We start from the raw sequence: 15,666 nt of genomic DNA, 5'->3' as shown, positions 1-15,666 counted from the left end.
TCAACGAAAGAACAAAGATGCGCAATACTCAACTGCGCAAGTCGTAGTCACAATCGTTCATATAAACCCACCCAAGAGCCGACGCGACGTCAACGTCGACGCACAAACCTCCATAAACGATAACCGACCTCCCCAACGCGCCATTGACGTCCGCCCATTCCTAGTTGATAAGCCACCCCTGCATCTCCCTACACGCGATACGCTCACGCCCGCAAGTTGCCGTACCACTGCGGGGTATCTCTTGTGTTGATCCGCGGAACTACTCGAGATAGGGTCTGACACTACGTGATAGACAAGCGTACCTTCCGCAACAGGAAGCTGCGATGGGTGGCTAGTTCCGTTAAAATGGGGGTGATTGGGTAATTGCCGGGAGAGAAGGAGTGGAAGCTCAGCGGAGGCGTCAGACAAGGTATCGCAAGAGTCGCAAGAAGTCGGCTTGGTGATGATAGCGGGCTTGGCTTGTCTGCTGGACGGTGTGCGAGTTGATAGGGAGACAGGTGCGCGATGGTGATGATGTCAGTGCTGAAAGCTTATCGCTAGTCGCGATTAGACACGTTAAGCATAAAGCAACGTTAAAACTCTAAAGTGAACGTCAGGACAGTCACGGAGCGATCGTATTCGAAATGATTTGCATGCGATGGCGGTATGAAATTTTGTATTGCAGCAGCGACAAACATCATAGCTAGCGTGTTACACATAACTCTTCGTTGTATCAACAAAGTTGTGAAAAAGTACACCATTGAACTCCAGGCCCGATTATCGGCCGATGCTATGAACCGCGCATCTTCCCAGCCCCCAGGCTAATCATGATTTGGCCATGAAGCCGTGATACCCGAACGCCGCCCATATGCCGTTCGTAAATGCTGAAGACGACCACCCGTACTCGGAAAGAAAAGTGGGGAGTACAGATGTAAATGTGGAAGAAGAACAAGAAGAAGGCGCTTGGCAGCGGAAGAAGGATAAGACACTAGTTGCGATATTGCTATGATCGCACGAACACGCTGTTGAGTTTGTTCAACGCGCTGCTATCGGCAGCGGTGCTGTTCTTAGCGAGTCTCTCCGGTGCCAAGTCTCGGGGGAATCTCGTTGCGGTGTTAGGACTGCGGCTGCCAGAACGGCTGTTATTCTGATTGTCCTTATCTTGGTTCTCGCCGTTGAGCAGCGACCCCAATGTAGGAAGCGGCCTTGATGCTGCGGCTGCAGCGGTGCTATTTGACTCGGGTGCCCGGGACTCGGACTTGTCAGATGGCTCTGGTGTCGGTGGCTTGTTCGCACCTGCTGCGGCGGCCGTGCCGTTGATAGCTGGAAGTTGCGGACCTTGCTCGGGAATTGATGGTGTTGGTCCCGGGGGAGGCGCAGGGGCACTGGCACGTTGAAGGTGTTGCTGTTGAGCTTGCTCAGCTGTCGATGGTGTGCGGAGAGGCGGTGTCGCCATATATTGTTGAGCGGCATGTGCGGCATGCGCTGCGTAAGCGGGGTGTTGCATCAGCATGGGATGGTGGCCTTGAGGAGCGTGAGGGTGGGCCATTGGTGGGCGGTCGAAGACGTGTTGCGGGTGGTATGGAGGCTGCGCGTAGACAACGCCGGGGTAGAAGTAAGGCTGGTGCGAATAGTACATGGGAGGTGTGCCGTTGGGTGGTGTGGGAGGATACATTGGTATCGCGTACATGGGTGCGACAGGGCCGCCACGGGTATACGGCGAGGAAGGTGCCATGCTGTGTCCGGGTGCGTTGTATGGTGAGCCAGGCATGGGCCCGCGAGTGACGGCAGGCACAGTCTGGGTCTCGTTCACCGCCGACTCCGGGTACATGTTCTTTGGCGGGCGGATGTGCCGCAGTTGCGCATCGTTGGTCGGCTGTGGGAGGTTGTTGGAATTCGATCGCGAGTAGTAGCTGATGAGGTGGAGGTGTTGTCCGCTCTGGGTGGTAATGCTGAAGGACTGCTTCATGAGACCATCCGGCTTGTACCGGTAGCCGTCTGGTCCTTCGCCGTCCGATTCGCCTGAGCCTGTGCCGTCTGGCGACTTTCCGCTCGCCCTCTTCGCTACTGGGGCTGTGGGAACTGCGCTGCCTCCCCGCTTGCCCTCCATCTCTCGGTACGTGAGGAAGCTGCCCGACACGCGACTGGCACTCCATGATTTTCCATCGGTCCACCGCCTCATGCCGGCCTCGCGCTCGTCCCATACAAATACTGAGCCTGACTTGATCTGCTGGCGTTCTTTCTCGGATAGGCGGCGCTGTACTCGCGGTAGTATGCCGATGCGGCAGGCCTCAAACAGGATGATGGCATCGTTTGGCGTGCGAACGTGTCCGTGGTAGGTCTCCATTGCGAAGACGTGTGGGGGAAATGTGTCGAAGATAGTGTGGAGGTGTCAAGACCTCATAGATGCTGTGTGGATCGCGTTAGTCCAAGCCATGGAACAAGCGCTTCAGGTTCAAGGCAATGCGACAGTTGCGGTAATCTTGGTATGCAGCGTTTCCGGCAAACTCGGAAATCGCGGTGCGCATGAATGTTGGAACATGGCGAACCGAGGAACGGCATGCCAGAGAGGGGGCAGGCAAAGCGGCACGGAGACACGAAACATAGATGGAGACTTACAATAGGGTGTGTGACTGTGACGGGGCGTGTCTGCAGAGCCGTCGCAACGTCTATATGGGGCAGTGCGATGAGGTCAAATGTGTCGAGGTCCGGTGACGTGAAACGGGCCGGCAATGAAACGGAGTCAGCGTCTGATAGGTGTGCGCGGCAGTGGTCCACTTGGTATAGGCGGCGTTAAGTGACGAAAGTTGGAAGTTGGGGAAGATGGGTCAGAGGGCGAAATCTTTGGAAAGCCATCAGCAGTCATCCGCCCTCATGTACTTGCAGGCAGGCGGGCTTGGGACCCAGCAACGCTCCTTTGGCGTCTCTGGCCCTTTTCTGGGCGCTGGGGTCGTCGTCTTGATCGCCCGCCGAGACGTGGAGTGGCGTCTGATAGCGAAATAAGGCGCACGACAAGCTTTATTTGGACCCCAGCTAGCTGCTCACTGGCCCTCCGTTCCAGCGGAGCCCCAGCAGCGTCTACCCACACACAGCCCCCAATATCTGCCATGCCGCCCTGTGCCACCAGCCAGCGTCCCCAGACGGCGTGAGAAACTGTTTGCAGCGACGAGCCCTCACCGCGGCTCGCACACGCCGGAGCCACGGCATGCCCAGCACCACGCAGCGCCTGGCGGCGTTGGCTCGCCCAGCCAAGCTTTGCGAGCCGGATAACTCTAAACGAATCTTTATTTTCGACAAGCCTTCGATCCCTTGGCAGCCCCACTCGGACCCCGGCGCTGACACCTCCCAAGACTTCGCGGTGTGGTCCATCAGTCCGTCAATCCGTCTTGTCCTGCTTGGCCCCCGCTAGCAGCAACACACCAAGCACAGCCAAGGCGTTCCAAAAGTCCGTGTCGTCCCAAAACCAACCCACGCTCGCGTCGCCCTCAGATTGTGGCAGGCCATGGCATGCTTGGCCTCGGTCCCCTAAGAAATCTCCACCTGTCGTGCTCTCGGCGCCCTTGGAAGCGGACAAACAACTGACCTGCGCGACAAAGGAGCCTGCCTAGTCCTAGTCCCGAAGGATGCCCTACACGCTCCGGCTAAGTGCAGAGTTTCTGTGCCGTCTGCTCACGCAAGTTAACGGCCGCCCGCAAACTTGTGGCATACGTGGAAACTGTGCCCGCCAACCAAGCCGATTCCACACTCCGCTCTGGATCAGACATCCGCTCCGATCCACACCAACGTAATCCGGCGCTTGCAACTTCTCAGCTCATTCGCTTAAAGGCTCGGCCAGCACTTTGATTAAGCTTGGTGCCTGCGGTTTAAGCTTACCACCGTGCCACGAGGATCCGACTTACCCACACTGGCGGTATCACAGGGCCGTCGCTTCTCCGCTTCCAGAACAGAAGAGCTGAGGATCGCAGCCATGAGACTTCCCGCCCCTGGACTGTCATCGTGGCAGTGTTGCGCCATGACGAGACCCGACTTTGCGTAAAACCCTGCTGCCTAGCAAGTGGGCAGCGCGGCACCTTGTTCACCAGACCGTCTTTCTTTGTCAAGACCCATCCAAGACCGTAGACTGCGGACGAGCACTTGTGCAAGATGCCATGGAACATGGCGTCTCAGCTGCCCGAGAGAGGTAAACCTCCGGGTGGAACCATTGGATCAGTCGCACTCAAGCCTGCCAAGTAGCAAACAGGATTGTTATTTCGATGGATGGCCAAGCCCGCCCTTCTCCACGTTCATACAACGCCCGCTGCTTGTCTTATCAGCTCACACCGTCGAAGCCGCGTCATCCGACTTGTCAAGCCTGCCCAGCGTTGGCTTCTCCACATACCGGATATTTACATCATGGGGTCGCTTTTGCAGGCAGCTACTTCGTTTCAATCACTCAAGCACGAGTCGCAAGGAAAGCCGTTGCAACTCTTCACGGGCCGACATATTCATTTCGAGATCACTGTGAGCACGAATTGACGTCGATCTGTGTGCTCAGTAATCTGTCGTTCGCTTACATTTGCATGGTTGCAGATAAGGTTGGCGCCGACTTAAGCATAATTTCCTTTCCGCTGCTATCCCCGGTGTTGGGTTGGTCCTCGCCAAAGGCACCCCTCACAACGATGAGTCGCAGCGCCCCATCGGCCGTTTTCTCGTATTATCAATCCTCCCAGATCAGCTTCCACACACAACGTGTCCACTTGCCGTCTTCACATGCTGCAGCACCTGCCGAAAGCGAAGCACTGGAGCGACTGCAAGCCCACGTGCTCTGAGCCGCAAGTCCAGAACTGCGCCATCGGAGCGTCGTACCGTATAGTGGCAGCCCCTAGCCCACGATTTGAGGGGTCGTCCGGAACCGGTGGAAAATTAAGGTAGGCCAAGCAATCGTTGGTCCGATAGCGTCCGATTATTCCCCCAGTTCCCCAAACCTTTCCTCGACGACCGGCGCTCTGACGGCTTGTGTTTATCCGTGCAGGGCCGGCATGCCTTGTGGTGCTCACCACCGCGCGTCGAGCCGCTCTTGATGAGGGAAATTCGTTGCGAGACCGAGAACCCGGTTTCGCGGTGCCATGATGCAAGTTGCTCAATCTATTGTTGCCCGCTCATTTGTTCCGTCTGTGCCACAGCGCCATACCAAGCACTCAACCGCGCCAAGGAGCCTATAGTGTATCGATATTTGCCCGCGGCATGGAATCGCGGACGTGCTCTTCTGGAAGGCATTTCCATCTAATTTCGCATAAGGATGACGCACAAGCAATTACACCGTCACTTCGATTTTGTTGGAGGTGATACGGAATTTGTGGCTGCAGCATCGCTTCTGCAGTCCACGACTCCGCACTATGAACAACCTGCATGCTGGCCTTACGCAACCAAGCCATTTGTTGAAATAATGGACTTACTTGCCAATGACAAGTCTTGGTGTGTGAGATACATGCATCACCCGTCATCCCGATACCAAGGCATCTCACCTCAGACGCTACACTCCGCAACCACCTCTCACCCCAGATCACTGCCCTGATTTCTGATGCCCAGGCATACTGCCCTCAAACATACTTTGCAGGTGCTTGGTGCATACACACACCAGTTCGTGTCTCTCCATTGAGTTCCCCGCTCGAACATGCGTTCTGAAACAGAACGTGTTTGGCCGGACAAAGAGTTGTGGAAGAGATCATCCGTGGACCTCGTTTGATAGTCCCGAGTTATCCGCGACGGCATGAAGGATCGCAGCCTAAGGATGCGTGGCGTTGCATCCTATGGCTTGGCTCAGGGCTTGGTAGCTGCTGGGGTGTTGAGTGGCGCACATGGACGAATGCTCGAAATTGTTGCTTTCATTCGCATTGCCAGGGACTGACGCATTTATGGGATTTCTGAAAGGCAACAGTCATGAGATTGAAGGGTGCAGAAGCTTCTTCTTCGTGTCGCCCTGGTCTTGTGGCTACACACCGATTGCGGTTTATTGATAAATACCATACTGACCGCACTCAAAGAACACCTTCCTAGCAATTGTCTATGGCCATATATCGTTCTCCATCAAACTCGGCGTCTCACTCTCTCGCACCTCCTGTCGCAGACGTTAGCCGCCATAGTCCCATCCCAACCAACACCTCCAGGACAACGCTAGACCTCTCGGACCACAAATCTCCATCAACGTAGCACCTTATACAAGGGAAAATTTGAACACCCTAGAGCCTACATTAAGATAAAAACATGCAAAGTAGGTAGGCTAACGTCAACGTAGGCTCTATGGTGTTCAGTTTTTCCCTTGCATGATGTGGTAGCCATAGCGTACTGCAATAGCACACCCCTCACCACACTACCTCATCCCCCTAGGAATCGCAAAACACACTCGGAGCAAAGAACTGATCCCTTCCACACTTCATCGCCCCAACCTCCATATCCTTCTTCGAATCCTTGCGACAAGCAATCTCCCTCTGCGGGCAGTCTCACCGCAACTGCCCACCGCCTTGCCGACGCTGGTGGTGTAGAACTTCCACTCGTTGTTGACGCTTACGGAGGTTCCGTGGCCGGAGTAGTGTGTGACCATGGCGATGGAGAGGGTCATGCCTTTGCTGGGCTTTGTACTGGCCGGGCCTACTGAACAAGAACCGCGTCATAGCAGGGAGGTATGTCTGAACCTTCAACCGCTTCTTCGTCTGTACCATGTCGAATGGTGCGTCGAAGTGTCGCTGGAGGAGTTCTTCGTTCCGTATCAGAATCCGCCTAAGCCGCCGCAGCGTTTTGGGCGCGCGAAGATCGCTGGGAGTACATCGGTTGTGATGGAGGCATCTGTCTTGCTGGGTGATTTTGTTGGGTTTAGGTACGTCGCATTCCGTGCCATCGGATGCGCACACGTCGTAGGTGCCAGAAGCGTTCGAGTCACCTTCTTTAAAGCTATTCTTCCAAGTCAGCTTCCCATCTGCGTCATCCGTAGCCATGACCTGCGATGGTTTCGTCGCATCTTTCTGCATATGAACAATGCTCTTGATATTCCCGTTCTGAAGCCTTTCATGCAGATTAGCGATTTCATGACGCGCAAAGAGCGATTCTAGTCCTTTTGTCTTCCATTCTACGGCGCCGAAGATGAGGACGTTGCCGGTGGTTTTTGCGGCGAGGGCTTGCGATGATGTCTCACCGTTGTCTAGATCTTTGTTTTCGTCGAAGAAAAGGTACCAGGGGTGGTCGTATGTGTAGGCGTTGAAGATGGGGTCGTGCCGGTAATAGGTGGGGTTCTTTTCGCGGAAGGCCCGGATTTGCAACTCGGAGTTGCCGCTGTAGAACATGTATCTTCCGGTCTTGGGGGTGGGGGTCAGTGGGTGGGGTCGGTATATGATGGCTCGTCAAATTGGCTTACATTCGCCAGTGTTTGGTGAGATATTCTTCGTATCTCCCCTGTGTAATGCTGTCTGTCGGGTCACGTATGACTATGCCGTTTTCAACGTGGTTGTCCGGGAGAGGTGAGGAGGACGTGATGTTGAGCAGCGAGAGAAAGAGGAAGAAGAAGAATGCTATTAGGCTGGAGCGCCCATCGCGGGAGGAAGGTGCCATGTTCTGTCTTGGTTCGGAATGATATAGGTACAGTAGTACTTGCCTCTTTTTGCGTGCGATGTGATAGAGAATAGTATTGGACTGGTTTCTGGCAAGACACACAACCCGCATATCTCAACCTCGCTTTATATGATTGTATCATAATGTAGCTGTAGTCTCCAAAGTTCCAAAGGAATGCGATCCATACCATCATATGTGACTGTGATCCCCATAATACTATACACAGGGCGACTTCTTACTGTGTCTACATCTTGGCCCAGGGGCGTGAAATCTTACCATGTTGGAAGCTGGAATGGAACTTGTGAAAGTTATTCTTTTCCTCAGCTTCACGTTCGAACATGACCAGCACTAAAGTGCACTCCAATATCTCCATGTTTGACTGAGAAGGAGCTGGACCTCTTCGACGTCGGGCGTCTATGTTCACAAAGTCGTTCAAATTTCGATAATCTACGACAAACTTCGAAGAGCAGTTACTGCACGATGGCCATCGTACCCACTAGGCGTAGACGTCATATTGGGGCGGAAGGATCCGTACATGGCCGCCGTCCTACTAAAGTTGGAGCGGAAGGATCGTTGAAGTAGGCCCCCCACTCAGCCTTGCGCTCAACGCCCGACTATCTCAAGACCATTGGCAACAAGCAGTCCACGATCTCTTCTTGCTACAGCATAGTGGTATCGCTAGCCAAGTCGTAAGACTGTTTAAATTCCACATGGGGGCTACTTAAGTACCTTTGTTTACGCCCGGGCGCTAGACCCCACCCCGCCTTCTAAGTGCGGCTGCCTAACAAAGGTTAGAACTTCACGTTCACTTGTGTCGCACCTGCACCTTTGTCTGACTCGCTGAAAGCACGATACTTGAAGCTTCTAATAGCGTGGACATGGAATAGATTCACGCAAGCCCTTGCCTACCTGTGGACACTTTATCTTCTCGGTCTCCATCGGCACTACCACTACTGTTATCATCACCGCTACCATTACCATTACCTCCATTACGACGCAGCTATGGCGGAACCGACCATGGCAGATCTAAAGGACTTGCCCACCCTCCACACCTCATCCAGAGATGTAGGCGATGTACTCGTAGGGCAGGACGACGCTCGCCGTCTCATTGAAACATGCTCGTCTGGCGACGACACAGCTTTATGGAGTCTGCTATCGCAGCCACAGCATATCGTGACGATGCTCAGTAAACCACACACCATCTATAGTAAAGATCCACGTGGGAAGGTCATGGCAAGGCCAATCCCAAATCTTGAGCGGGCCTTGATGGTAGCGGCTCAGAATGGCCACGCTGCTGTTGTGACCGCACTACTTGCTTTTGCAACAGAGCTTGATATTTCCCTTTCCGATATCGTAACGAGAGACGTCGTCAACAAGGTCATCGACGGTGGGCACGCCGCTGTCGTCGAGGCACTAGGCGCCGCCTACCCGAAGGTCATCGACATCCGTATCGGCCACGGCCACCAGCGGCCACTTTACGAGGCCGTGAGGCGAAGGAAACCAGATGTAGCTGCTGCACTGCTCGAGATTGGGGCAGATCCATTGCAGCCCGTTGCGCCAGGCTACAAACAACTCGGAAACTTCCGCTCGTCTCTGATGTCTTTCGCTGCCATGAATGAGGGTCCGCGCACCACTGAGATGCTGTTGGAGCGCGGTACGCCTATAGCGGGTACTGCTGCGTTGCACACCGCTGCGAGTTTCGGTCAGCTCGACACTATGCGACTGCTGATAAAGCATGGCGCGGATGTGGAGGAGGTCGTTCCGGGCTGGAAGGGCTGGACGCCGATGCACTTCGCAGCCTGGACTGGCAAAGCCGATGCCATGAAACTGCTAGTGGAACATGGCGGACGCATAAACTCGAAGGACGAGGATGGGAAGACGCCTAACCAACTGATGAAGACGCGGAATGCTGCTTAGTAGTAGCACACGTGGACGATGGGAGCGCGAAATGTGCTAATCATCATAGCTGCTGTCCAGCTCCTCCGACTCATGAGAGCTCATTTTTGGAGATGTACGCTGAGAATTGGGTGGTGGGACCTGTTCGTGAGGGAAAGATGGTTTGCGGGACGAGAGGCGGATTGTGGGTGAGAGGTATCGTGCCTTGAGTCTTGGGTTCAGCGATGGCGCTTTATTGAGTCCTATCGAAATTACCGTAGCAACAGTGTGAGCTTCCTTTTGCGGGTGTAGCTATTGCGCATTAATGGATCTGTGCTGCAGCTCAAAGTCCTGGACTGGGTTCCAAAGCAGCTGCGCGAGGTCGTGAGAAGCACCTACGCAACTCCTTTGTGAGGCGCTCGCGAGTACTCAGGTCCGTCTTGTGGGTGCGCCGCATCCGCATGTGCGAAAGCTTACTCGAGCGTCATCTCGCCGTCTTCTCCTCATCGTCGAGGTCTTTCCGGACACATCTCATTTCAATCCAAATCTCAGCATCCGGATAGACTCGCCTCACAGTATTGAGGCCGTGTTTATGTCGCTTAGATTATTTCCACCACCTGGGCAGCTGCGCGCAGGATGCTCTACCTCTTCGAGCCGTGATATCGACGCCACCAACCTTCCGTTGCGTACACACCCGTCACATCTCAGGCGCCCTGCATACTTCCGGTGCTAATAGCACGGCGCCCGCCGACTTGGATTGGCTCGAGTACCTACACCATGCGTGAAGTGTACAGTGTTGACTGGATTGTTTATCTGATCTGCGAACCCTGCGTGTGCCGAGAGCCGAATTGCGTTCAGCTTCACGCTATTCGCCTTCCATGGAGGCAAAAGAGAATGGCAAACGAAGATGGCAAAAGAGGTTCTTGGTAATGCGTGGTAATGTTGCGCACGGAAAGGTGGATGTGAATTCATTTTTCGTACTACTGATTCAGGATGTGCGCTTACTGCACTGACTCCGATTCAGGTAAAGTCAATCGGTCATGTGCATCATGAACTCTGGAAGAGAGCAGCTACGGAACACGGCTGGTACGACCCAATATGTTGGGCCGTATCCGCTGATCAAGCTTTGCACAGGGCGTTCTGCTCTTCGCGAGCTTATGCAAGAGATCGCGTATTGTTGGTGTGAGCGATACTGAACGCGCAGCATTGGGACACCTAGGTACCCATCCGCGAAGCGACGTATTGCCTTGTTACGCGCAACAAGTGTTGAATCAAGTTCAGAGGTACTACTCTGCGCGATAATGTCGTAACGCGTGTAGGGAATACTTTCTGCAAAGGATCCAATGTGATACATTGTTCACCAAGCCGGAACGTGGAAGCCACGCAGCATACCCGCCAAACTGTGCCGCTGCGTCGGAGCTGTCGAGCGCGCCTGTCAGTTCCCAATTTCCTGGCTCCAGGTCTACCAGCAACATCATCGCGCAGTTCCAAACACCTTCACCACCCTCCCCTGCCTCGGTTACGTCTAGCAGCGCATCAAACACACGCTCACGGACGCACGATCAGTCATCCATCAGATAAACCACGGAACCTGTCCCATCTGCCTCGTACATATTTGCACGTGTCAAGTACTAACGGTGGTAGCAGCGGCCATCTGCGCACATGCGGCGGCTCCGCGTCAGCGGACGTTTTAACACTTGTCAGCATCACGCCACGGCTAACTTGTAGGGGAAGACGCCAGGCTCAACTTCGCATCCCATCCGCTTGCACCGGCAAAGTTCCGTATCTGGGCTTAAATGAAGGCGTCCTCGGGCTATCACTACCGCGACTTATATCAATACCGCTCCCACAGCTCCCCCATGGGGCGGGAAGGAAGGATGTGGCGGGATGAGCAGCGCCATTGTATACGAATTACAAGCCGTAAAAGACAGAGGCATATCAAGTTTCCATGGTAGCGAGATCTAACGGGATGGTCGGACGGCTCATATCAGTGGAACGCGCAGATGCCGTGTAACTCAGACCCTTCGTGCTCACCCCAGCCCTCAGCGTGGAGAAAACGAGTGGAGAGACCCAAAATTTCCTGGAGCAGCAGGGTAGCCCATCTGGGGAGCCCACGGATAAATAACGGGTCTACTCCAGTTAACAAGCGTACAAGCCTGTCGGGGTGCGGGGATATTAGCGCGCGTATTTTAGCACCGGAACAAAGCTTTGCAAACGCAGCTCTGATAGGTGTTGCTTGACCCTCAATACGAAGTCTAGAGCAGACAAGAAACAGCCACCTGCAAACCAACACGCAGCGCTATGGATACATCTGGTGAGCGGTCCGCTGCTAGGCCAGCGTAGCGACACAGCACGACTCTGTCGTGACAGCCGCCTCGCACGGCTTGGAGGCCCTTGCGCAGACGGCGCAAGGAACCAGCTTGATAGCCAGAAGCCGTGATTGATGGAAACTGTCTCGTGCATTCCTTCCATGTGCACATAGCGCTGACGGCGGACCCACCAGTCGCCAGCGACGGATTTTCCATCTTTCTGGGGAATTAGACAATGCACGCTCGGAGATGTGGAGGGGTGGGTGGATGGTTCAAGCGCGCCCCGGGGGTGACTACTGTACACCAGATGGCTAACCATGCCTAAATGCCGTTGCTGCAAGGTCACATTTAAGCCGCCCCGCATTGAGTGTGCGCACCCCGTGCTGTTTATAAGGTGGAGACGTTTCCCCGGTTTATCCTTTTGTCTTCTTTGCCAGCCCAGAGTTCCTTTCTCTGATCTGATACCCCTCGTCCTTTTTTTTCTTGTTATACCCCGGCAAGAGCCCTTTCGCAAAGATGGGTGACGTCCCTAAGGAATATGGCGGCGATGTGCACGTCGAGAAGGCCATCTCGCATGTCGACGACTCGGTCGCGCTTGACGAGAAGGCTCAGGCTGCTATGTTCAAGACGCAGGCTATGGACGCTGAGACTGCTGAGCATGACATGGGTGTCGTACAGGCTGTTAAGGCCTACCCTATGGCTGCTCTCTGGGCGTTCATCATGTCTTGCACTATTGTAAGCTCCTCGCTCAAATCCCTCAAAATTAAGATGCGGTTGCTAACAAATCATCACAGATCATGGAGGCTTACTGTGTCTTCCTGATGGGTAACTTCATCGCTCTGCCCGCATTCGAGAAGGAATTCGGTATCCCGCTCACACACCCGGACCCCGACCGACCACACGGCAAGATTATCGCGGCTAGCTGGCAATCAGCGCTTCAAATGGGAGGGCCCGTTGGTGCCATTATCGGTGTATGCCTGGCTGGTCCTCTCACCAGCCGCATCGGATACCGATGGGCGACCATTTCCGGTCTGATGCTTCTCAACTGCTTCATCTTCGTTTTCTACTTCGCCAACTCGCTCCCAATCATGTTCGTCTCCCAGCTTCTCGAGGGTGTCCCGTGGGGTATCTTCATTGCCAACGCTCCCGCGTACTGCTCTGAGATTACACCTATCCAGCTCCGTGCCCCGGCTACTCAGATGCTGCAAATGTTCTGGGCTATCGGTGCCATCATCGTCAACGGTGTCGCGTACTACTACAACCCCAAGCCCGACGCAAGCGCCTACAGAATCCCCATTGCGCTTCAATGGATGTTCCCCACTCCTCTCGCTATCCTCATCTACCTGGCGCCAGAGTCTCCCTGGTGGTTGGTACGCAAGGGCAAGCTTGAGCAAGCTGAGAAGGCCGTCGGTCGTCTTGGACGCAAGGGCCAGCTCAACCTCAGCGAGGCCGTCGCTATGATGCGCCGTACCATCGATCTCGAGAAGTCCATCAAGGAGCCCAGTCTTTTGGAGCTGTTCAAGGGCACCGACCGCTACCGTACTCTCATCGTCTGCGGTGTTTACGCTGCCCAGAACTTGACTGGTAACCTCATCGCCAACCAGGCCGTCTACTTCTTCCGTCAAGCTGGTATCTCGGTCAACACCGCTTTCGCCCTTGGTCTTATTACCTCCGCTCTCCAGATGATCTTCGTCATGCTTTCCTGGATTCTCACCACCTACCTCGGCCGCCGCACTATCTACGTCTGGGGATCTCTCATCAACGTCGGTTTCCTCGTCGCTCTCGGTATCGCCGCTTCCGTCGGTGTCTCCAACGCAGCTTCTCTTGCCCAGGCTTCTCTGGGTCTGATTGTCTCCGTTCTGTTCACTCTCGGACCGGCTCCCGCTTCGTGGGTCATCATCGGAGAGACCTCGTCTATTCGTCTCAGGCCCCTCACTACCGGTATCGGACGTGGTGCTTACTACGTTGTCAACATTCCTTGCATTTTCCTCGCCAGTTACATGCTTAACCCCGACGTAAGTTATCTCCCTTTTCGAATGTCACAATGAACATCATGCTAACAAACATTCCAGGAGGCCAACCTTGGCGGCAAGTGCGGTTACGTCTGGGCCGGTACCGGTTTCTTCTGCTTCGTCGTTGCATACTTCTTCCTCCCCGAGATGAAGGGCCGCTCTTACCGCGAGATCGACATTCTGTTCAAGCGCAAGGTTCCTGCCCGCAAGTGGAAGAAGACCGTCGTCGATATCGGCGACGACTCGTAGATGGAGACGTGCCTACCACGGCGAAGTTATTGAGTCTGCGGAAGCAATACGTCATTTGGCGCTTGCTGTCTTCTGTTGTTCAGGAAAGATGTAGTCGATGGAGTAATGCGTGCCCTCCATACCCTAGGGTCACGAGCAGAGACGACGAATAAATCATCTCAACACATCCTTGCCAAATTGCGTGACCGATATGTATTATCAAATGTGAATGGATGCGTCATGCTTCAAAATTGGAGAAAACAAAATTGATACAAAAATCGAGTTTTGTTGCAGATGACAGCGTGCAGCTCGACATGCGTGCAAACCCGAGTTTGCGGTATGCAGCCGCCAAGCCACTAGAGCTCATCTAGCTAGCGTCACATCACTTTCACCTCCGAATCAGGCAACTTCCTGGAAACCGTCGATTGCGGGTGCCTGGAGAATTACCACAGGATTTCAGACCCATCTCACTCCAGTCTCGACGCGTCGCCACAACGCAATAAGGCTACATCATCAGCACACTCCAAAGTTTACACAACGTGCTTTGACCCGTCCTCAGCATAGCACACAAGCAGCAGAACATAGATCAAGCAGTCTGAAAATATAAACATGAATTCGTATAAACACAACCCCCCTCACTCTTTCCAACATCTCTCTACGACGAGCAAGTAGCCAACATACTAGTAAGCGCACTCTTCTCTGCACTCGTAATAGTAAGCGCATACACGCTCTTGACCTTAATCCACATCTTGCTGTACGTGCAGTAGTAGCTGGTTAGCGGGGGCTTCCACTCCTCAGGGCCCTTATCACCCTTCGCTTGGTTGACGTTGTCGGTTACGGCGAGGAGCTGAGGGTTTGTGAGGTCGTTGGCGAATGCTTGACGGCGGGCCGTGGTCCATGATGCTGCGCCGGACTGTGTGGGAGTCAGTATGTGGAGTTTGGAGAGGGGAGGATGGGAGGATGAGGGGATAGGAGAGGGAAACGCACCTTCCAGGCATTGCTCAATGGCACCATGTGGTCGATGTCGACGTCGCTGGCTGCAGTCCATGTAGCGCCGTCGTAGGGGCTGAACCACGATCCAGAGGTTGCTGCGCATGCACTGCTGGTAACGACATTTGTGCCGTCGCGCTTGAGGACTTCCTCGCGTGTGTTGCAGGCTCCAGATTGAGTGATCCAGTGAGGGAAAAGATCACGGGAGTAACCAGTTTGCGGGCCTTGGGCGGCGACGGTGAGACCGGCGAGCTGTGTGGTAGCTGCGGATTTGCTGGGGATGTTGGGAGGAGCGCGAGCATCGAGGACGGCTGGTGTTGGGGCAGCGGAGACGAGGGCGGCTGAGGCCACGGCGACGAAGATGGAGGCCTTCATGGTGATGGGATGGAAGGGTGGCGGCTTTGCTTTTGTGAGAGAAGAGGCTATCTTGCGAAGTAGACCTGCCTGATGATCTCTGACTTGTCCTTCGTTACAACACAGGTTCCTAGGCGGTTATATACTCTACCTCTCCGTCGCCGTAGTCGGTGCGTTACACTTCGGACATCGTCTCTTCCAATGATAAGCACCACGCGCCTCCCGAACCCCTTTGCCCTTGCTTTTGCACCGCTCACCCCGTCTTCGCATCACACAGCATACTATACCAATGCGCTACTCTTCTCACGACCCCGAAAGAGGCAGGTGGAGGTAACGGC

General features: G+C 54.5%; 5 protein-coding genes across 5 annotated transcripts; 2 read left to right on the top strand and 3 right to left on the bottom strand.

Annotated features, from left to right (window-relative positions):
• Window positions 1-982: 982 nt before the first annotated feature.
• Window positions 983-2,326, bottom strand: J4E88_009861 (uncharacterized protein; the record flags this gene model as incomplete). The annotated part of the gene is made up of 1 exon (XM_049403459.1): window positions 983-2,326. One exon carries the CDS (start codon window positions 2,324-2,326, stop codon window positions 983-985), a length of 1,344 nt encoding a protein of 447 aa, XP_049250893.1.
• A 4,132-nt stretch (window positions 2,327-6,458) lies between these two features.
• J4E88_009860 (uncharacterized protein) lies at window positions 6,459-7,295 on the bottom strand (the record flags this gene model as incomplete). The annotated part of the gene is made up of 1 exon (XM_049403458.1): window positions 6,459-7,295. The coding sequence occupies one exon, from the start codon at window positions 7,293-7,295 to the stop codon at window positions 6,459-6,461; it is 837 nt and encodes a 278-aa protein (XP_049250892.1).
• Window positions 7,296-8,562: 1,267 nt separating this feature from the next.
• On the top strand, window positions 8,563-9,477 carry J4E88_009859 (uncharacterized protein; the record flags this gene model as incomplete). Its single annotated transcript, XM_049403457.1, has 1 exon — window positions 8,563-9,477. One exon carries the CDS (start codon window positions 8,563-8,565, stop codon window positions 9,475-9,477), a length of 915 nt encoding a protein of 304 aa, XP_049250891.1.
• Window positions 9,478-12,260: 2,783 nt separating this feature from the next.
• J4E88_009858 (uncharacterized protein) lies at window positions 12,261-14,005 on the top strand (the record flags this gene model as incomplete). Its single annotated transcript, XM_049403456.1, has 3 exons — window positions 12,261-12,479; window positions 12,539-13,759; window positions 13,817-14,005. 3 exons carry the CDS (start codon window positions 12,261-12,263, stop codon window positions 14,003-14,005), a joined length of 1,629 nt encoding a protein of 542 aa, XP_049250890.1.
• Window positions 14,006-14,639: 634 nt separating this feature from the next.
• On the bottom strand, window positions 14,640-15,518 carry J4E88_009857 (uncharacterized protein; the record flags this gene model as incomplete). The annotated part of the gene is made up of 3 exons (XM_049403455.1): window positions 14,640-14,897; window positions 14,972-15,418; window positions 15,510-15,518. 3 exons carry the CDS (start codon window positions 15,516-15,518, stop codon window positions 14,640-14,642), a joined length of 714 nt encoding a protein of 237 aa, XP_049250889.1.
• Window positions 15,519-15,666: the final 148 nt, after the last annotated feature.

This window comes from Alternaria novae-zelandiae (genome assembly GCF_023758075.1).
Source record: "Alternaria novae-zelandiae strain BMP 2774 chromosome Unknown scaffold_26, whole genome shotgun sequence".
NCBI classification, from domain to species: Eukaryota; Fungi; Ascomycota; class Dothideomycetes; order Pleosporales; family Pleosporaceae; genus Alternaria; species Alternaria novae-zelandiae.
This window is presented reverse-complemented; position numbering and strand designations above follow the sequence as displayed.